The 22,945-nt window shown below is 43.2% G+C and overlaps 1 protein-coding gene across 2 annotated transcripts in view; it reads right to left on the reverse strand.

The window, feature by feature from the left end:
• LOC115173846 (dedicator of cytokinesis protein 2) overlaps positions 1 to 22,945 on the reverse strand; it is a 153,347-nt gene that overhangs the window by 24,257 nt on the left and 106,145 nt on the right. For both annotated transcript variants that reach the window (XM_029732302.1, XM_029732296.1), the window contains 9 exons: positions 7,317 to 7,415; positions 7,045 to 7,139; positions 3,643 to 3,721; positions 3,378 to 3,478; positions 3,225 to 3,283; positions 2,962 to 3,110; positions 2,755 to 2,840; positions 2,414 to 2,570; positions 1,608 to 1,648 (listed from right to left, as the gene is read on the reverse strand). In XM_029732302.1, coding sequence (XP_029588162.1) covers positions 1,608 to 1,648; positions 2,414 to 2,570; positions 2,755 to 2,840; positions 2,962 to 3,110; positions 3,225 to 3,283; positions 3,378 to 3,478; positions 3,643 to 3,721; positions 7,045 to 7,139; positions 7,317 to 7,415 — 866 coding nt within the window. The remainder of the gene's footprint in view (positions 1 to 1,607; positions 1,649 to 2,413; positions 2,571 to 2,754; positions 2,841 to 2,961; positions 3,111 to 3,224; positions 3,284 to 3,377; positions 3,479 to 3,642; positions 3,722 to 7,044; positions 7,140 to 7,316; positions 7,416 to 22,945) is intronic.

The raw sequence follows: 22,945 nt of genomic DNA on the forward strand, positions 1-22,945 counted from the left end.
CTCTCTTTCTAGCTCCCTCTCGCTCACTCCCTCTCTCCCTCTCTCTCACTCACTCACTCACTCCCTCCCCCTCCCTCTCTCTCCTCCCCTCTTTCTCTCTCTCCCACTCAGTCTCTCCCTCTCTCTCTCCCTCTCTCCATCCCTCCCTCTCTCTCCATCCCTCTCTCTCTCTCCATCCCTCCCTCTCTCTCCATCCTCCCTCTCTCTCCATCCCTCCCTCTCTCCATCCTCCCTCCCTCCCTCTCTCCCTCTCTCCATCCCTCCCTCTCTCTCCATCCCTCTCTCTCTCTCCAGCCCTCCCTCTCTCTCCATCCCTCCCTCCTCTCTCACATCCCTCCCTCCTCTCTCTCCCTCTCATCCATCCTCTCTCTCATCCCTCTCACTCTTCGCCAATCCCTCCTCTCTCTCTCCAGCCCTCCCTCTCTCTCCATCCTCCCTCTCGATCCCATCCCGCCACTCTCGCTCTCTCCTCTCATCCCATCCTCTCTCGCCTCCATCCCTCCCTCTCTCCTCCATCCGCCATCTCTCTACCATCCCTCCCTCTCGCACATACCCTCCTCCCTCCTCTCTCCCTCTCTCCATCCTCCCTCTCTCTCCATCCCTCTCTCTCTCTCCATCCCATCCCTCTCTCTCCATCCTCCCTCCTCTCTCTTCCCTCCCCTCCTCTCCATCCCTCTCTCCCTCCTCTCCTCTCTCTCCATCCCTCTCTCTCTCTCCATCCCTCCCTCTCTCTCCATCCCTCCCTCTCTCTCATCCCTCCCTCTCTCCATCCCTCCCTCCCTCTCTCTCTCCCTCTCTCCATCCCTCCCTCTCTCTCCATCCCTCTCTCTCTCTCCATCCCTTCCTCTCTCTCTCCCTCTCTCCATCCCTCCCTCTCTCTCCATCCCTCCCTCTCCCTCTCTCCATCCCTCCCTCTCTCTCCATCCCTCTCTCTCTCTCCATCCCTCCCTCTCTCTCCATCCCTCCCTCTCTCTCCATCCCTCCCTCTCTCCATCCCTCCCTCCCTCTCTCTCTCCCTCTCTCCATCCCTCCCTCTCTCTCCATCCCTCTCTCTCTCCATCCCTCCCTCTCTCTCTCCCTCTCTCCATCCCTCCCTCTCTCTCCATCCCTCCCTCTCTCTCCATCCATCCCTCTCTCTCTCTCCATCCCTCTCTCTCTCTCCTAAAATGAGTGCACATGTTGCTGTGAGTGGAGGGCCTGATCCTCTGGATTTTGACATTAATTCAGCAGGATTGAGATAATCCCTTGTCAGATTATACACACACATACGCACACACACACACACAGAGACACACGCGCACACACACACACACACACACACACACACACACACACACACACACACACACACACACACACACACACACACACACACACGGTCACATTCTCGCCCTCACCCAGTGAGTAATCCACTGTTATACACAGTCTAACCAGCTCATGTAGCCTACCCAGTCCAACACCACAGATAGTCATACATATACAGAAACACTATACCCAAACTCTCTAACGTTTGAAATATATATGAAAGTAGAGTGGTTGTGTAACTAGAGTTATGAAACATATTTACAATTGAAATGACAACATGTTATTGTTGCATAAAGTGTCACCTGATGTACATCCCTTCACGGTTGATGTCCTTGTAGAAATTCTGCAAAAACAACAGAGAGGAGTGTGAGACTTTGCTTGTTAGCATGGATATGTGTGTGGGGATAAACAGAGAGGGTGTGTGTGTGTGTCTCATCACCAGCACACACACAAACACACACACACGACGCACGCACACACACACCACGTTTCTTCTCTGGTGCTCAGAGAAGAAAGATCATTCATCATTTAGAGTCAGTAGCATAAGCTAATGATGTGCGCAGCTAGCATGCATGTCTGAGTGATCCAGATGCAGCCCTAGGATCTGTGTGTTAGCTAAAGCATGCTAATGTCAGTTAGCCTGAGGTAGCGATGATTAGCTTGCATATTGCATAGCATGCTAACGTCGTTAGCCTGATGTAGGGATGATTAGCTTGCATATTGCATAGCATGCTAATGTCAGTTAGCCTGAGGTAAGGATGATTAGCTTGCATATTGCATAGCATGCTAATGTAAGTTAGTCTGAGGTAAGGATGATTAGCTTGCGTTTAGCATAGCATGCTAATGTTAGTTAGCCTGAGGTAAGGATATTTAGATCAACAGATCGGTTTATTTTTCGGGGAGAAGGGTGTAGTATTGTGCTGAAAGTGAAACTGCAAGTCGCGGTTGATTTGCGTGAGGCGGGACAGGCTGATGACACATGAAACATGAAGGTGTGTGTGTACAGCAGTTGACGCCACAGCGTGCTAATCGTTGTGAAACCAGATATGCTGATGAAAGATGTAGCATTCTTCCCAATGTGGATCTTCCTGTCGTGGGCGTGGCGTACCAGGAGATTGACGGTGCAGCTCATGCGGTTGTTGCGGCTGTCGTCGCTCATCACCGTGCGGTAGTCAAGGAGACGCACCAGGAGTCCCTTCACCAAGTCAACGAAGTGCTCGACCTCTGGCCTTAACAAGGGATGCTCCACAGCACACTCCAACAGTCTGACAAACACACACACACACACACACACACACACACACACACACACACACACACACACACACACACACACACACACACACACACACACACACACACACACGTAAGCCAGAAAGCATGAGTGTTTGATAGAGTATAAGATTACAGATATTGCCTGTGATATTGATATTGATTAAAGGCCCCCACATGGTTTCCAGTAGCTCCATGTATCTCTCATCTCCTCCTCCTCCCTCCACCTCATGATCCAGCTTCAGAATGATCTCGTTTTCAAACTACAGACAGACAGAGGGAGAGAAGCGATAGAGAATGGGTAAGCCTCTCGGAAGCTGTAAAAGCCTGGGTGTGTGTGCACGCATGTGTGTGTGGTTGTGTGTGTGTGTGCCACTGTCACACCTTTTGGAAGTGCGCGGCGAGTTTGTGTTCACACTGCATCATGTCGAAGAAGATGGGGATGGTCGCTCGTCTCAGCTCTTCCTCAGGAATCAGAGTCATCTCCAAGATAGGACCCACCATCCCAGGGATAAAACAGATCTTATTCCCACCTACACACACACACGCACGCACACACACACACACACACACACACAAACAGTCTCAGAGTATATAACACCCACATTCATACATTCACACGCAATCACACACGCACACACACTTACCCAGTTTGTACCACATGTCCCGTATGGCAAAACCGATAAGTCTCCTCATGTCTCCATACCTGAAGATAAAAATAAATCAGCTTTGTTTTAGTACATTACTCGTTAATATTGCCAGAGGAGAAACAAAAGAGAAATTGTTTAAATTGAATTCACTTTGCCAGGATCTTGTTCCTCTTGGTTGGAGAGAAGTGCTGCAGTTGCAATGACTCTTGGGTAATGAATGCAACAGCCAAATGGAAGTAATTATTCCACAACTACAGAAAGAAAGAGAGAGAGGAGAGGGATACAAATAATGAGAATGTGTGTGTGTGTGTGTGTGAGAGAGAGAGAAGGAGAGAATGAGAGAATGAGTGTGGAGTGTTCATTTTCATAATTTTCACACATACAAACACAAAAACACACGCATACACACACTGACCTGCACTTCAAAGTCATTGTTGTTGAGGAATTTGAGGTTCATGGTGTCAGCGTAGGTGTTGATGGCTCGGAGGAACACCCTGACAGAGACGCAGCGTACAGTTTATGAGATGACAGCATGATATCTATCTCTACCTATATACTGTATCAGTACTGACATTGACGTGATATCAACAATACATGTTAACTGTATTGATATGTTATCAGTATTCATGCCATCTGATATCTATATCAATTGGACCTGATACGAAATATTAATGTAAATGATATCAATAATACAATATTGACACAGTATCCAAGCTATATGGATATCCATATATATGGGATATCCATATAGCTGAAGCAGGTACTGATAATACATGAGTAATTATTAAAATAATTCAAATTGTTGTGTAAAGGAACTAAACAACTTTACCATATTTAAATGTATCTAAGTTTAAAAAGTTCAAGTAAACTAGTTGACTATCTTCTTCATATTAGCCTTTCTCTTTCAAGCACAATCTATCTTTTTGATCCTGTAAAAGAACTGATTGCTCCCTCCATCAGACCTCTCTATCGTTTCTCTCTAGGAAACACTCTATCTCTTCATCCTTCCCTTATTAATCCGTGTCCACTCATCCTTATCTTCTCTCTCTCCATCTATCTCTTTCTCTTGTCCGCTCTCTCCCACCTTCTCTTTATCTCTCTCTCTCGCCCTCTCTCTCTGCACTGTGCTATCGGACATATCCTTGGCCTGTGGAAATCTCTCTGTCTCCCCCCCTCCCTAAGTATCTCAGGGCTAGTATCATCTTGTGTTATCTAAGGCCTTGTCTGGTCTCATAGGATAAACAGTCCCTTACAGCCTAGGGACATGACAAATCCTGTAGAAGCTACAGTCCACAGCAACAACACATCTGCTCACTGTGGACCTAATGTAACAGAATGGAATATCAGTTGCATTTTTGAAACTTTTTTGAGTAAATATCTTAAAACGTTGGTCCAGCGACCCCTGTTGTTAATGAGACAACGTCAGCCTCCAGTTCAGATACAACAGCCGACACGAGGTAAGACAAGATAAAACTAGCCAGTTTTAGAATGTTGTGTTGTACAACAGCTGACTAAAGACATGGCATTTAGATCAAGGAGACTAGGCATGCGATTGAGACAGTTTCCACGGTAACGGGGAATCTTAACATTGACGTGATGAAACTTTGAAACAAAGCTGCCACTACTCGTAGCAATGTGTTGCAGCAAACGATTGTCATAAAATACATGCACCAGAAACAGGGTACACTTTGTGACTGTGCAGCAAAATAGCTAGCTACAGTAGCTCTCTTCTTGGCTAGCTAACTAGCTGCTTGGCTGAACACGGAACGCTAGCGTAACGGTCTCTGACTGGCTAAATGGGTCCGTCTCGTCACAAGACCTTAGCTAAAGGTTTCACATGCCGAATCTTGGAAACTCCAGTTGACGACATGAGATGTTCTAAAACTAGACTGTTCAGATCAAACTAACTTTGTTCTAAAACTCCTTATGACCGTTGTGTCTCATCTTGTGTATCTGAACTGGGATTTAGGATGTAAATCCCAGTTCTGCCCTCTCCCAACTATGTGAGACTGCTGTTCATTGACTACAGCTCAGCATTCAACAGCATAGTGCCCTCCAAGCTCAGCACTAAGCTCAGGATCCTGGGACTAAACACCTCGCTCTGCAACTAGATCCTGGACTTTCTGACGTGCCGCCCCCAGGTGGTGAGGGTAGGCAACAACACATCCGCCATGCTGACACTCAACACCGGGGGCCCTCAGGGTTGCGTGTTTAGTCCCCTCCTGTACTCCCTGATCAACCACGACTGCAACACCATCATTAAGTTTACTGATGACATGACGGTGGTAGGCCTGATAACCGTCGACAATGAAACAGCCTATAGGGAGGAGGTCAGTGATACCAACTTTTCCCTCAACGTCAGCAAAACAAAGGAGCTGATCATGGACTACAGGAAAAGAAGGGCCGAGCTCACCCCCTACCACATCGACGGGGCTGTAGTGGAGCTGGTCGTGAGCTTCAAGTTCCTCTGTGTCCACATCACTAAGCAATTCACATGGTCCACACACACCAACACAGTCATGAAGAAGGCACAATAACGCCTCTTCCCCATAAGGAGGCTGAAAAGATTGACTGGCTGCATCACCTCTTGGCAACTGCTTGGCATCCAACCACAAGGCGCTACAGAGGGTGGTGTGGACGGCCCTGCCATCCAAGACCTCCAAACCATGTGGTATCAGAGAAAGGCACAGAAAATTGTCAAAGACCCCAGCCATTCAAGCCATAGACTGTACACTCTGCAACCGCACGGCAAGCGGTACCAGAACGCCAAGTCTGGGACCAAAAGGCTTCCAGAACAGCTTTTAGCCCCAAGTCATAAGACTGCTGAACAGTTAATCAAATTACTATTTGCATTGATCCTTTTTTGCACTGGCTCTCATACACTGACTCTATGTACACTCACTGGACTCTACCCACACACACACACACACACACACACACACACACACACACACACACACACACACACACACACACACACACACACACACACACACACCACATACTGTACGCTCACACACACAAAAAACACACATACACACACACAAACACACGCATGCATATTGACACCACAGACACACACATGCACACACATACACACTCATCACATACGCTGTTGCTAATGTGTTTATTATCTATCCTGATTGCCTAGTCACTTTTACCCATAACTACATGTACATACTACCTCAACTACCTCATACCCCTGCACATTGACTCGGTACTGGTACTCCTTGTATACAGCCTTGTTATTGTTTTTTATTGTGTAACTATTAAACATGTTTTGTTGCTAATTTTCTTACTTTTTAACTCTGCATTGTTGGGAAAGGGCTCGTAGTAAGTCAGCATTTCACGGTAAAGTCTACTATAACTGTTGTATTTAGCACATGTGACAAATACATTTGATTTGACTTGATTACCATTGACCTACCGCTACTTGATTGCATCAACTTGAGCCAGCATGCGAGAGCACTAGTCTGTACCCAGCTACTTGGTCATTTGAGTCAGAAAATGGCACTCTTTGTACTGAAACACCAAATATCTTCCTAACACCGCAGCAATAGAAATCAGAGTACACTAGAGTGTGAGAATGTTCTTATTATTTTGTTTTGATGTTCATTATCCATCTGCTTCGTGCTCCTTAGCTGTGTCTCCAGCTACTACGCTACATTGCTCCTCTACACTACAGCTGTTTGTACAGTCTCTGTTCTGCACCATAATCACAATGTTACCATTGTCAGAAATAAGTCAGATTTGTGAGACTACATCTGGTGAGACTACATCTTGTGTGTGTGTGTGTGTGTGTGTGTGTGTGTAGTACCTGTTCTGCACCATGATCATGGCCATCCAGTCCGAGGGATAGACGTGCTTCCCAATCAGTTCCTTGAACAGTAGGAACGTCTCCATCAGGAAGTCCTGCAACAACACAGAGAGTGTGTGAGTGTGGATGTGTGGATTTATGCAGGCATTCATGCGTGCTTGTGTGGGTGTGTGTGTGTGTGTATGTGTGCATGCTTGTGTACATTTGTGTGTGTGTGTATATGTGTGCGTGCATGTGTGTGTGTGTGTGCAACTGTGTGTGTGACGTCTCACCACTAGGTCAGTGGTGCCTGAGAAGGTCTCTAGGTAGCTGGAGTAGTGGCTGTCATCCATCTGACTCAGAGTGGCCGTCATACAGGCCACCACCCTGGACTGAGAGAGAAAGAGAGAGAGAGAGAGAGCGAGAGAGAGGAAAGAGAGGGAAGAAAGAAGAGGGAAAGAGAGAGAGAGGAGAAAGATGGAGAAGAAAGAAGAGAGAGAGGAAAGAGAGAGAGAGAGAGAGGAAAGAGAGGGAAGAAAGAAGAGGGAAAGAGAGAGAGAGGAGAAAGATGGAGAAGAAAGAAGAGAGAGAGAGAGGAAAGAGAGAGGAAAGAGAGAGAAGAGAGAAGAGAGAGAGAAAGTAATGAATTACACATCCACTGTCAGTCAGCATTAATCATGACTTAAACATATTCCCACAAATCTAATGTAGATTGATTATATTGTATCTAAATGGTCTTTATGTAAAAGTGGATTAAAAAAATGAGACTTTAATTTTCTCAATTTGAATTACATTTGACAAAAACTCATATACACGACCAAAAGTATGTAGACACCTGCTCGTCAAACATCTCATTCCAAAATCATGGAGATTAATATGGAGTTGGTCCCCCCTTTGCTGCTACAACAGCCTCCCCTCTTCTGGGAAGGCTTTCCACTAGATGTTGGAACATTGCTGCGGGGACTTGATTCCATTCAGCCGTAAGAGCATTAGTGAGGTCGGGCACTGATTTGGGGTGATTAGGCCTGGGTCGCAGTCGGCTTTCCAATTCATTCCAAAGGTATTCGATGGGGTTGAGGTCAGGGCTCTGTGCAGGCCAGTCAAGTTCTTCCACACCGATCTTGACAAACCATTTCTGTATGGACCTCGCTTTGTGTATGGGGCATTGTCATGCTGAAACAGTAAAGGGCTTTCCCCAAAGTTGGAAGCACAGAATCGTCTAGAATGTCATTGTATGCTGTAGCATTAAGATTTCCCTTCACTGAAACTAAGGGGCCTAGCCCGAATCATGAAAAAAAGCCCCAGACCATTATTCCTCCTCTACCAAACTTTACAGTTGGCACTATGCATTTGGGCAGGTAACGTTTTCCTGCCATCCGTCAAACTCAAATTTGTCCGTCGTACTGCCAGATGGCGAAGCGTGATTCATCACTCCAGAGAACACGTTTCCACCGCTCCAGAGTCTTATGTCATCCATAGAACATTCTTCAAAGAGTCTTGACGCTCATCCAAGTGCTTCCAGGTGCTTTTTGGCAAACTTGAGTCGACTTCTTGGAGAAATGGGTCCCGTTATGTATGGCAAAAACCAAACACTGCATTCCACAGTAAGAACCTCATAGTAGCAGTGTGATGGTTTGGGGATGCTTTGCTGCCTCAGTGACTTGCCATCATTGAAGGAACCATGAATTCTGCTCTGTATCAGAGAATTCCAAAAGGGGAATGTCAGGCCATTCGTCCATGAGCTGAAGCCGGAGCGCATCTAGGTAAAAAAATGTATGTATCCCCAAAAACAAACGCAAAGTGATATGTGGTATTGGGACTTTTAGCTGGAAGGATCAAACTAATCGGAATGTTTAACAGTAACATAATTCTCCTATCTCCAATTTAAGATGGGTCTTCCCACTGGGCAAAAACTGGTTGAATCAACATTGTTTCCACGTAATTTCAACCAAATAATTCAATGTGACGACATTGAATCAACTTGGAAAACTTGGATTGATTGGATTTGCAAAAAGTCATCAACGTAATTGGAATTTTGTATTTTTCAAACCAAACGTTTAACTTAAATCCAATGACATGGTGAATCTGTTGGTTGGTTTGAATTTCGAATTCACATCAGTTGACAACTCAACCAAATGGAAATCAAAACTAGACGTTGAACCGACGTCTGTGCGCAGTGGGTTGCTGTAATGAGTCTGCACATAAAGGGTTAAACTCTCCACACCACAATCACATCAGAGAGAGGGGAGGAGCAAGGACAGGAGAACCTTTCTGATCATCCCTCAATCACTCCCTCTTCCACCCCCATCTCGCTCTCTTCAGTCACCTTTCCTCCTCCTCATATGTCCGTCTCTTTCCGCGCCTCTAGGTCCTCTCACCCTCTTTCCTCTCTCTGTCACTGTACCATCCTGCTTTCTGGACACATCTGCTCACCTCTTCTATCCCTCTCTCTCTCTCTCAATTTAATTCAATCCAAGGGGCTTTACAGGCACGGGAAACATATGTTTACATTGCCTAGGCAAGTGAAATGGATAAACAAAAGTGAAATAAAGAATAAAAAGTGAACAGTAAATATTACACTCACACAAGTTCCAAAAGAATAAAATACATTTCAAACGTCATATTATGTCTGTATACAATGTTGTAGTCATGTGCAAGTAGTTCAAGTACAAAAGGGAAAATAAATAAATATGGGTTGTATTTACAATGGTTGTTCACTGGTTACCCTTTTCTTGTGGCAACATGTCAGAAATCTTGCTGCTGTGATTGCACACTGTGGTATTTCACCCAATAGATAGGGGAGTTAATCAACATTTGATTTGTTTTCTAATTCTTTGTGGGTCTGTGTAATCTGAGGGAAATATGTGTCTCTAATATGGTCATATATTTGGCAGGAGGTTAGGAAGTGCAGCTCAGTTTCCACCTCATTTTGTGGGCAGTGTGCACATAGCCTGACTTCTCTTGAGAGCCAGGTCTGCCTTCGGCGGCCTTTCTCAATAGCAAGGCTATGCTCACTTCTCTCTCTTTACCTCTCTCTCTCAGTATACAGTACCCGCGGAAAGTATTCAGACCCCTTGTCTTTTTTCACATTTTATTACGTTACAGCTTTATTCTAAAATTGATTAAATAGCTTTTTTTCCCTCATCAATCTACACACAATACCCCAAAGACTTTTTTGGTACCCTTCCCCAGATCTGTGCCTTCACACAGTCCTGTCTCTGAGCTCTACAGACAATTCATTTGACCTCATGGCTTGGTTTTTGCTCTGACATGCACTGTCAACTGTGAGACCTTACATAGACAGGTGTGTGCCTTTCCAAATCATTTACCACAGGTGGACTCCAATCAAGTTGTAGAAACTTCTCAAGGATGATCAATGGAAACAGGATGCACCTGAGCTCAATTGCATGTCTCATAGCAAAGGGCCTGAGTACTTATGTAAATAAGGTATTTCTGTTTTTTATTTTTAACACATTTGCAAAAAGCTTTTTCGCTTCGTCATTATGGGATAATGTGTGATGATTGCTGAGGATTCTTATTTATTTAATACATTTTAGAATAAGGCTGTAACGTAACAAAATGTGGAAAAAGTCAAGGGATCTGAATACTTTATATACTGTATATATATATATATATATATACCTGTCTCTATGTATCTGTCTTTATGTCTATCTCTGGTTGGTAGTGACGGAGTGAGATGGGATGGGGCCTGAAAGATGAGAGAGGGGGAGCGAAGGAGTGATAGATGATGGATGATATTTTCAGACGGAGAGATTAAAAAAAAGAAAAAAAAGAAATGGGAATGTGTGTGTGTGTGCACTTGCATGCATGCATAAACACATACACACATATAAAAACGCGAACGTACCTCAGGAGGTTGGTGGAACTTTAATTGGGGAGAACGGTCTTGTGGTAATGGCTGGAGCGGAATTGTTGTGGAATGGTATCAAATGCATCAAACACATGGTTTCCAAGTGTTTGATGCCATTCCATTTGCTCCACTCCGGCCATTACTATGAGCCGTTCTCCCCTTAGCAGCCTCCTGTGGAACACACACACACACACACACACACGCACACACACACACACACACACGCAGACACATTTATATTCCACTGCTGGAAGCACATTGTTCTCTCATATCTCAGCCAGATCACTCAAGATTGACTTTGAAATTGGATGTCTGTCCATGTCCTGAGGACATCGGGAAATGCCTTCAAAAACTAGGGTGAACAGTAAACGCTTTTACCATCAAATAGGCTTGGGTTTTCCTAGGGTGTTGTAGAAGTGGGTGGTGGATGAGTGTAATCCGATGACTTTGGATCCAAAGGTTGTTTGTTCAATCCCAGTGGTAAACACTCATTTAAAATGTTTGTTTTAACCCTAACCCAAACCTTAATCCCATGACTCCTGTTCCGAAGGTCGCGCATTCCATCCCAAAGGTAGACACAATCATTTTTTTGCCCTATCACAAACCTTAAACCTTAACGTCCAAATTTGACGTTTGGAGAAATGTGGATAAACGTACGACTCTGAAGCCAAATTGGTAAAACCGTGAGATGTTGTTGTATATCAACCCTGAAAGTGGAAACGCCTGGAGGGCTACCCTTTAGCAATCACCACAGGAGCATTGCATTCTCTCTGAACGCTCCACTGCTCCACAGCACACTCCAACAAACACACACACACACACACACACACACACACACACACACACACACACACACACACACACACACACACACACACACACACACACACACACACACACACACACATAAAGCCTAATCATCGTTAAACACCCCAAAAAATGCAGGCACACATTCAGACCAGCCAGGTCGCTCCAGATCCCCTGCGAAATTAGACATCCGTCGAGGTAAGCATGACGTAAGGATATGGCGTCAAACCCGGCCACTAGGGGCAACGGTGAGCGCTAATAATAGTGTTTAACAAGATTTTTTGACTACCTCATCTCTGTAACCTGCACATACAGTTATCTGTAAGGTCCATCAGTCAGGCAGTGAATTTCAAACACAAATTCAACCACAAAGACCAGGGAGGTTTTCCTATGCCTCGCAAAGAAGGGCACCTATTGGTAGATGGATAAAACAAAGAAAGCAGACATTGAATATCCCTTTGAGCATGGAGAAGTTATTGATTACACGCTGGATGGTGTATCAATACATCCAGTCACTACAAAGATACAGACCTCCTTCCTAATTCAGTTGCCGGAGAGGAAGGAAACCTCTCAGGGATTTCACCATGAGGCCAATAGTGACTTTAAAACAGTTACAGAGTTAAGGCTGTGATAGGATAAAACTGAGGATAACAATATTCCAAAATATTGTTTGCAACAAGGCACTAAAGTAATACTGCAAAAAATGTGGCAAAGAAATTAACTTTTCATCCTGAATACCAAGCATATTGTTTGGGGCAAATCCAACACAGAACATCCACACTTCATACATTCAAGCACGGTTATGCTTGTAATCGTTAAGGACTGGGGAGTTTTTCAGGATAAAAAAGAAACGGAATGGAGTTAAGCACAGGCAAAATCCAAGAGGATTACCTGGTTCCACCAGACAATGTGAGATGAATTCACCTTTCAGCAGGACAATAACCTAAAACACAAGGCCAAATCTACACTGGAGTTCCTTACCAAGAATACAGTGAATGTTCCTAAATGGCCGAGTTACAGTTGTGAGTTAAATCTACATGAAAATCTATGGCAAGACCAGAAAATGATTGTCTAGCAATGATCAAAAACCAATCTGACAGAACTTGAAGAATTTTGAAAAGAATAATGGGCAAATGTTGCACAATCCAGGTGTGTAAATCTCTTAGAGACGTACCTAGAAAGACTCCAATAGTGCATCTACAAAGTATTAACTCAGGCATGTGAATACTTATGTAAATGTGATATTTCTGTATTTAATTTTAAATACATTTGTAAAACATTTTAAAACATGTTTTTGCTTTGTCATTTGGAGGTATTGTGTGTAGATGGGTGAGAGAGAAACAAATATTTTGAATTCAGGCTGTAACACAACAAAATGTGGAATAAGTCAAGGGGTATGAATACTGTAGATAAGGCCAGCAAGATAGCATAGCTAGCTAAGGATAGCATGCTAACTAGCTACACTGACAGCTGGCAGTTCCCTATTTGTTTTCTCCACTCCACGTGGAAATCACCACGTCGTTCTATCCCACCCCAATTCGTGAATATGTATAAGTGGCCTGCGTCATTCTTCGGAGGTGGAACGTTAGCGAGTACTTACGCTCTAGGGCAGGAATTATTTTGAAATAGGGGTGGTATCACCCACTGGTGGGGGCCTTTAACCATTCAGAATTCAATGCCTAGAAATGTGACGTTTGGACGTCACATTTGGACGTCTGATTCTGCAGTGAGACTGTGAGAGCGTGTTGATTCAGACACACAGACTCAGACACGCAGAAAGACACACGCATATAGAAACAGACACACACACATTCAGACACGCTGACACACACACACACACACACACACACACACACACACACACACACACACACACACACACACACACACACACACACACACACACATTCAGACAGCGTCTCTGTGGGTAATGTTGGTTACATAAAGCTTTAATTAGGAAGTGATATTTCAGCTCTGTGAGCAACGTGCTGCTTATCCCTCTATCTCTCCCTGGTAGAACATGACACCAGACACCCTGTCAAGATCCAACCTCTTTCATCTCTTCCCCTCGTTTCTTCCATTGCGCCACCCCTCCCCAAACCCTCCCCTCCCCTCCTCTGTCTGAACTGAAAAAAAGGTTGTGTGCTCTGTGTGTTTACTGTGACACTGCTGCCAACCCGAATGCTTGATGTGTCCGGCACATAAGCGCGCACGCACAGACACACGTATACACGCACAGACACACGTATACACGCACAGACACACGTATACACGCACAGACACACGTATACATGCACAGACACACGTATACATGCACAGACACACGTATACACGCACAGACACACGTATACACGCACAGACACACGTATACACGCACAGACACACGTATACACGCACAGACAAAAAAAAGACACAAATGAATGCAAGCTCGCATACACACGGAACAGCAAACAACCAAACAAATCCTCCCCAAGACTCAACTTCAAACACTCAAATAACTCAGTTCAACTTCTAGAGCTCTCTCTCTCTTTCTCTCTGTCCTTCTCCCTCTCCGACAGTGTTCAAGTGAGAACGGCTGATTACTAATAGGATTATCAACAGGATAAACTACATGCACGCACACACACACACACACACACACACACACACACACACACACACACACACACACACACACACACACACACACACACACACACACACACACACACACACACACACACACACACACGTAACAGAGGCAGTGCGAGAGCACAAACAAACAAGTAGTGAGTTCACTACATATTGGCGGTCTATCCTAGATAGAGTTTGTGGGGGAGGGGGGTTGGGGCCAGCAGTTCATTGGCTTACTTCCCTGTAATTGGTAGTCTCTGAGAAATTAACACAGTCCTCAATCTCTTTACCCACCCTCCAAAACACACACACACACACACACACACACACACACACACACACACACACACACACACACACACACACACACACACACACACACACACACACACACACACACACACACACACACACACACACACACACACACACACAGAGCTCTAGTCCTGTCCAGGATCTTATGTAACTGCCAAGAGATTATTGAAAAAGCAGGACACAGATGCTCGGCTGGGGATTTTGCTCCCTCCTCTCTTTCTCATTCTCTTTCTCTCCATTCATCTGTCTGTCTCCATCCCCCTTACCCCCTTTCTCTTTTATAGAACTAAAATCAAAGACAGATTTCAGCAGGACAGCAGCCAGGTCGCTCAAGATCCATTTAGAAATCCGACATCGGTCAGGAGATGCCTTCAAAACCGGCCACTAGGGTCAACGGTGAGCTCTTTTACCATCAAGTAGGCTTGGGTTTCGCTAGGGCGCTGTGAACAAGGGCGGCGGATGGGCATAAGCCACGAGCTCCGGCTCCGACGGTCGCGTGTATAATCCCAGTGTTAGGCACTTGTTTTATTTAAATAAATAATGCAGCCCTATCCTAAACCTTAACTTAACCATTCAGAATGGTGCCTAAACTTAACCTTGGAGTTGTTTTTGTTTGAACCCTATACCAAACCTTAACTCTTAACTTAACCTTTCGGAATCAGTGCCTAAACTTAACCAGCCGCAAAACGCCGGTGACAGCAGCAGCCGCAGCGGGAGGAGCATCCCAGGGTGTCCAAAACATCAACAAATTGGATGTTTAGAGCAACTTCTAAATTTAACATTTGGAGAAACGTGGACAAACGTCGGAATCTGGAGTCAATTTGGTCAAACCGTGAGTTCTTGTTGAGGACAGAACATTAATCTACACGATTTTGTCAGTAGAGAATAATGCATCTTAAGAAAAACAGATCCACACAAAATAATACAATTGCACCTAACGCCGACAGGCAGACAGACAGGCAGACAGAGAAACAGACAGGAGACATGAATACAGAGACCGAGACAAATGTGTGCACTTACAAAAAGAGAGAGAGACACACACAAATGTTATTTTAGACTGAGTCATGCAGCGAGATATGCAATCAACCACACCGCAGGACAGAAGAGGCCCTTCTTGTCATTCAATTATCTCTGCCACATTCTCTCTCTGCCACATTCTCTCTTTTTTCTCTCCTCTCTCCCTCACCTGGGTTTTTGTTGAATGAAGGAGGATGGGGGAGAGCTAGAGTGAGCCACAGGGAGAGAGTTAGCGAGGGATAGTGAGAGAGAGAGGGTTTGAGAGAGGCGGGTAGGATAGGAGCAGTGTAATCAGCTGGTGTGTTTGCATGTCAGAGAGCACTGATTAGACAGATCAATGACTTCACAGCTCAACGTCTCTCCGTCAGGTACAAAGAGGTCTATCAAGCCCTTTTTCTAACAACCCCGGCTAATGCCCTGAGATACTTAGCGAGGGAAGGAGGAAGGGAGTGATGGATGGGTGGGGGAGGAGAGGGGAATAAGGAAACGACAGGGAGAGAGTCTGAGATGAGAGAAATGGGAATAGAATTTAGACACATTAGCCTGACCCTTAAAATGACATCCCTCATCTCCACTCCTCCTTACCTCCTCCCTCCCTGTTTCCCTCTGTCCTCGTCTTGCAGTAATGTGCTCCTTTTCTCATCACAACATCCTCCAAATCAAATTACAGAGAGCTTAGAGAGAGAAAACACTCCTCGCCCTCCTCGCCGTGCAGGATGTGTGTGTGTGTTTGTCTACGTGTGAGATTCCTCTCGCACATAACATAAAGGTGAATTGCAATTATTGTGCATTGGGGGTGGTGGTGAATAAAAAATGTTAAACCTTTTTTTTTTATTTAACCTTGATTTTGACAGGGAAGTCATACTGAGACGAGTGTCTCTATTATATGTGAGTCCTGTATTAATACATCAAACACATACAATATACACAATTACTAAACATCTTAAGAATAAACAGACACATTTATCAACACAGACGTCTCCGATCATTGCTCTGAACTGACCAAGGTGGACCAGAACATATCATTTCAGAGAGCTCTGTAAGTTGTTCCACATAAAGGGCACAAAAAAAAACTAAAAGCAGATTTTTCCCAACTCTGTGGAGACCGAATGGACCTCCAGTGTTATTTTTTTATTTGACCTTTATTTACCTACACAAGTCAGTTAAGAACAAATTCTCATTTACAATGATGGCCTACCCCGGCCAAACACTAACCCGGACAACACTGGGCCAATTGTGCGCCACCCTATGGGACTCCCAATCACGGCCGGTTGCGATACAGCCTGGAATCAAACCAGGGTCTGTAGTGACGCCTCTAGCACTGAGATGCAGCTCCTTAGACCGCTGTGCCACTCCAAGCTTGAGACCGGGTTTTGTCATTTGTGAGTCTAAATGGAATGAATGACGAGAGATACATAGGAAGTTTCTGCATGAGTGCTTTGCAGATAAACACAAGAAAATGCTACTCTCTCCTTACGTACAAAGACGCCTAACCCACTTCTTGATACAAAACACAATGGTGAGTTCTATAAGCATCACAATGGAAAACAGCATCTAGTGGTTTAAGTGTAGATGCTGCTGCATGCAGATAGATAATATCACCATAATCTAAAATAGACATAAAAGTGGCTTGGACAATTTATTTTCTATTGACAAAAGTCAGCCGTAAAAGAAACCAACCTTGAACTTCAACTTTTTCACCAGCTCAGTGACATGTTTTTTAAATGACAGTTTGTCATCAAGCCAGATACCAAAATATGTGTACAATGGAACTCGCTCAATTTGTGTACCGTTCAAACTAGTCATTACAAATTCCTCTTGGGGCCACCCCTTCCCGTTCTTATCCTGGTAACGGGATTGCTTGACCAGATACATGGCGCGAAATTCAAAACAGCAAAAATCTAATCATTTCAATTTCTCAAACAATCAACTATTTTACACCAATTGAAAGATAAACATCTTAATCCAACCACATTGTCCGATTTCAAAGAGGCTTTACGGCGAAAGCATAAAGTTAGATTATGTTAGGAGAGTACATAGACAAAAAATTACACACAGCCATTTTCAATGCAAGGACAGGCGTTACCAAAAGCAGAAAACCAGCTAAAATGATGCACTGACCTTTGACAATCTTCATCAAATGACACTCCTAGGACATTATGTTAGACAATACATGCATTTTTTGTTCTATCGAGTTCATATTTATATCCAAAAACAGCATTTTACATCGGCGCATGACGTTCAGAAAATGTATCTCCCCCAAAACTGCCGGTGAATTTACAAAAATACTCATTATAAACGTTGATAAAATATTAAACTGTTATGCAAAGAATTATAGATTAACATCTCCTGAATGCAACCGCATTGACAGATTTCAAAATAACTTTACTGAAAAAGCACACTTTGCAATAATCTGAGTACTGCGCTCAGAAAAATACACTAGGCAATACAGATAGCCGCCATTTTATAGTCATCTAAATGCATAAATAACATTAGAAATATTCACTTACCTTTAATAATCTTCATCAGAAGGCACTTCCCGGAATCCCAGGTCCACAATAAATGTTGTTTTGTTCGATAAAGTTCATAATTTATGTCCAAATAACTCCATGTTGTTAGTGCATTCAGTAAGCTACTCAAAATGTAGGACGCGCGAGGAAAATGTCACGACGAAAAGTCAACAACAAAAAATCTATTTACGTTCGTTCAAACATGTCAAACGTTGTATAGCATCAATCTTTAGGGCCATTTTAACGTGAAACGTCAGTAATATTTCAACCGGACCATTCCTGTGTCTTGAAAAATGTTTTGGAACAGAGCTTCCTCTCTCGTGAATGCGCGCCAATTAAGTGATGTCCTTCCCTGGGTTACCAACTTCCCAGCCTTCTCATTCGGTCTCTGTTCATCATAAACGCCTCAAACAACTTTCTAAAGACTGTTGACATCTAGTGGAAGCCTTAGGAAGTGCAAAATGAATCCTTAGTCACTGTGTGTTCGATTGGCAATGACTTGAAAAAACTACAGGGACCAGATTTTAATTTCCTGCTTGTATTTTTCTCAGGTTTTTGCCTACCATATGAGTTCTGTTATAATTACAGACACCATTCAAACAGTTTTAGAAACTTCAGAGTGTTTTCTATCCAAATATACTAATAATATGCATATTCTAGTTTCTGGGCCAGAGTAGTAACCTGTTCAAATTGGGTACGTTATTCATCCGGCCGTAAAAATACTGCCCCCTAGCCTCAACAGGTTTTAAATCTGGGTTATGGGACCTAGAAAAAAGCATGTATTTTGTTTTGTTTGCATTTAGCCCTAACTTTACATCCAACAGTGACCTCTGCAGTGATTGAAAATCAGACTTAAAATGTGAAAAGGCTTGGCCAACCAAAGGAGCAATTGAATACTGTATCATCTGCACACAATTGATTTATTTTTTTTACAGCATTACCAATGTTATTTACATAGATTGTAACACTTACACAGACACACACACACGCACGCATGCACATACACACACACACACACACACACACACACAGTCTTCACACACACACACACACACAGTTATTCCCCTGCTCATCTCAGCAGAGATCAATTGAAACTCGACACAAGGTGAGTCGACAACTTTTATGTGTCGCATACATCACTGGTTATTTTTGGCAGGGGTCAGAACATTCAGATACACACTTTATCAGGGGACATCCGAGGGAACACACACACAGATTCATAACACCCCAATTTATCACTGATTATACAAGGGAATCTCCAAAAAGAGAAAGCCGTGAATAAAAACACACACAAAAACATTCACCATTCAACAATCAGAAAAACAAGTTGACTTCTCTCTTATGATCTCTCTTTTCTTTCCTCTCCATCCCTCTATCTCTTTCCATGTCACAAGAGAGGTCCCTCTCCTCTCTCTAGTGGATAAACTACTGATGTATGCATCTCTTGTATCAAACTCTTTTCACACGCTCCCTTCACAAGTCACCTCTCTCTAACTTGCACTTGTGAACACGAGAGACTGAGCGAGAGGAAGGGTGAGAAACAGAGAGAGGAGGGGGGAGAAAGAGCGAGGGGAGTCCTAAATAGCTTCTCAGACACTTTGAGACCCAGAAACAGAGAATAGTGAGAGAGGGAGAGCGAGAGAAGAGGGGAAAGAAAGGGGAGAAAGTGGGACAGTAAGACAAGCACAGACAGAAGGACATCAGTAATAGAGCATGTAACACATCAGACTGAAATACAGAGATATAGATATGGATAGATATAGTAAGATATAGAGAGATATAGATAGATATAGTAAGATATAGATAGATATACAGTGAGGGAAAAAAGTATTTCATCCTCTGCTGATTTTGTACGTTTGCCCACTGACAAAGAAATGATCAGTCTATAATTTTAATGGTAGGTTTATTTGAACAGTAAGAGACAGAATAACAACAAACAAATCCAGAAAAACGCATGTCAAAAATGTTATAAATTGATTTGCATTTTAATGAGGGAAATAAGTATTTGACCCCTCTGCAAAACATGACTTAGTACTTGGTGGCAAAACCCTTGTTGGCAATCACAGAGGTCAGACGTTTCTTGTAGTTGGGCAACAGGTTTGCACACATCTCAGGAGGGATTTTGTCCCACTCCTCTTTGCAGAGCTTCTCCAAGTCATTAAGGTTTCGAGGCTGACGTTTGGCAACTCGAACCTTCAGCTCCCTCCACAGATTTTCTATGGGATTACGGTCTGGAGACTGGCTAGGCCACTCCAGGACCTTAATGTGCTTCTTCTTGAGCCACTCCTTTGTTGTCTTGGCCGTGTGTTTTGGGTCATTGTCATGCTGGAATACCCATCCACGACCCATTTTCAATGCCCTGGCTCAGGGAAGGAGGTTCTCACCCAAGATTTGACAGTACATGGCCCCGTCCATCGTCCCTTTGATGCGGTGAAGTTGTCCTGTCCCCTTAGCAGAAAAGCACCCCCAAAGCATAATGTTTCCACCTCCATGTTTGACGGTGGGGATGGTGTTCTTGGGGTCATAGGCAGCCTTCCTCCTCCTCCAAACACGGCGAGTTGAGTTGATGCCAAAGAGCTCCATTTCGGTCTCATCTGACCACAACACTTTCACCCAGTTGTCCTCTGAATCATTCAGATGTTCATTGGCAAACTTCAGACGGGCATGTATATGTGCTTTCTCGAGCAGGGGGACCTTGCGGGCGCTGCAGGATTTCAGTCCTTCACGGCGTAGTGTGTTACCAATTGTTTTCTTGGTGACTATGGTCCCAGCTGCCTTGAGATCATTGACAAGATCCTCCCGTGTAGTTCTGGGCTGATTCCTCACCGTTCTCATGATCATTGCAATTCCACGAGGTGAGATCTTGCATGGAGCCACAGGCCGAGGGAGATTGACAGTTCTTTTGTGTTTCTTCCATTTGCGAATAATCGCACCAACTGTTGTCACCTTCTCACCAAGCTACTTGGCGATGGTCTTGTAGCCCATTCCAGCCTTGTGTAGGTCTACAATCATGTCCCTGACATCCTTGGAGAGCTCTTTGGTCTTGGCCATGGTGGAGAGTTTGGAATCTGATTGATTGATTGCTTCTGTAGACAGGTGTCCTTTATACAGGTAACAAGCTGAGATTAGGAGCACTCCCTTTAAGAGTGTGCTCCTAATCTCAGCTCGTTACCTGTATAAAAGACACCTGGGAGCCAGAACTCTTTCTGATTGAGAGGGGGTCAAATACTTATTTCCCTCATTAAAATGCTAATCAATTTATAACATTTTTGACATGCGTTTTTCTGGATTTGTTTGTTGTTATTCTGTCTCTCACTGTTCAAATAAACCTACCATTAAAATTATAGACTGATCATTTCTTTGTCAGTGGGCAAACGTACAAAATCAGCAGGGGATCAAAAACTTTTTCCCTCACTGTAGATATAGATAGATACAGTAAGATATGGAGAGATATAAAGAGATATAGACAGATATAGATAGATGAAGTAAGAAATAGAGAGATTTAGATATAGATAGTTATGGTAAGATATAAAGAGATATAGACAGATATAGATAACGTAGATATAGTAAGATATAGTAAGATATAGATATAGATAGATATAGTAAGATATAGAGAGATATAGACGTATATAGTAAGATATAGATATGGTAAGATATAGAGAGATATATAGATAGATATAGTAAGATATAGAGAGATATAGATTTAGATAGATATAGTAAGATATAGAGAGATATAGATAGATATAGTAAGATAAAGATAACTATAGTAAGATATACAGTTGAAGTCGGAAGTTTACATAAACTTAGATTGGAGTCATCAAAACTTGTTTTTCAACCACTCCACACATTTCTTGTTAACAAACTATAGTTTTGGCAAGTCGTTTAGGACATCTACTTTGTGCATGACACAAGTAATTTTACCAACAATTGTTTACAGACAGATTATTTCACTTATAATTCACTGTATCACAATTCCAGTGGGTCAGAAGTTTACATCTATCTATATCTATATGTCTTATTATATCTATCTATATCTTACTATATCTTACTATATCTATCTATATTTATGTATATCTATTTATATCTAACTATATCTTATAATATCTATCTATGTCTATTTATATCTTACTATATTTATGTATATCTTACTATCAATATCTATCTACACTACCATTCAAAAGTTTGGGGTCACTTAGAAATGTCCTTGTTTTTGAAAGAAAAGCACATTTTTTGTCCATTAAAATAACATCAAATTGATCAGAAATAGAGTGTAGACATTGTTAATGTTGTAAATGACTATTGTAACTGGAAACGGCAGATTTTTAATGGAATATCTACATAGGCGTACAGAGGCCCATTATCAGCAACCATCACTCCTTTGTTCCAATGGCACGTTGTGTTAGCCGTAATCCAAGTTTATCATTTTAAAAGGCTAATTGATCATTAGAAAACCCTTCTGCAATTATGTTAGCACAGCTGAAAACTGTTGTTCTGATTAAAGAAGCAATAAAACTGGCCTTCTTTAGACTAGTTGAGTATCTGAAGCATCAGCATTTGTGGGTTTAATTACAGGCTCAAAATGGCCAGAAACAAATAACTTTCTTCTGAAACTCGTCAGTCTATTCTTGTTCTGAGAAATGAAGGCTATTTCATGTCAGAAATTGCCAAGAAACGGAAGATCTCGTGCAACGCTGTGTGCTACTCCCTTCACAGAACAGTGCAAATTGGCTCTAACCAGAATAGAAAGAGGAGTGGGAGGCCCCGGTGCACAACTGAGCAAGAGGACAAG

The sequence above is a fragment of the Salmo trutta genome, chromosome 3 (genome assembly GCF_901001165.1).
Source record: "Salmo trutta chromosome 3, fSalTru1.1, whole genome shotgun sequence".
In the NCBI taxonomy this organism is placed as follows: domain Eukaryota; kingdom Metazoa; phylum Chordata; class Actinopteri; order Salmoniformes; family Salmonidae; genus Salmo; species Salmo trutta.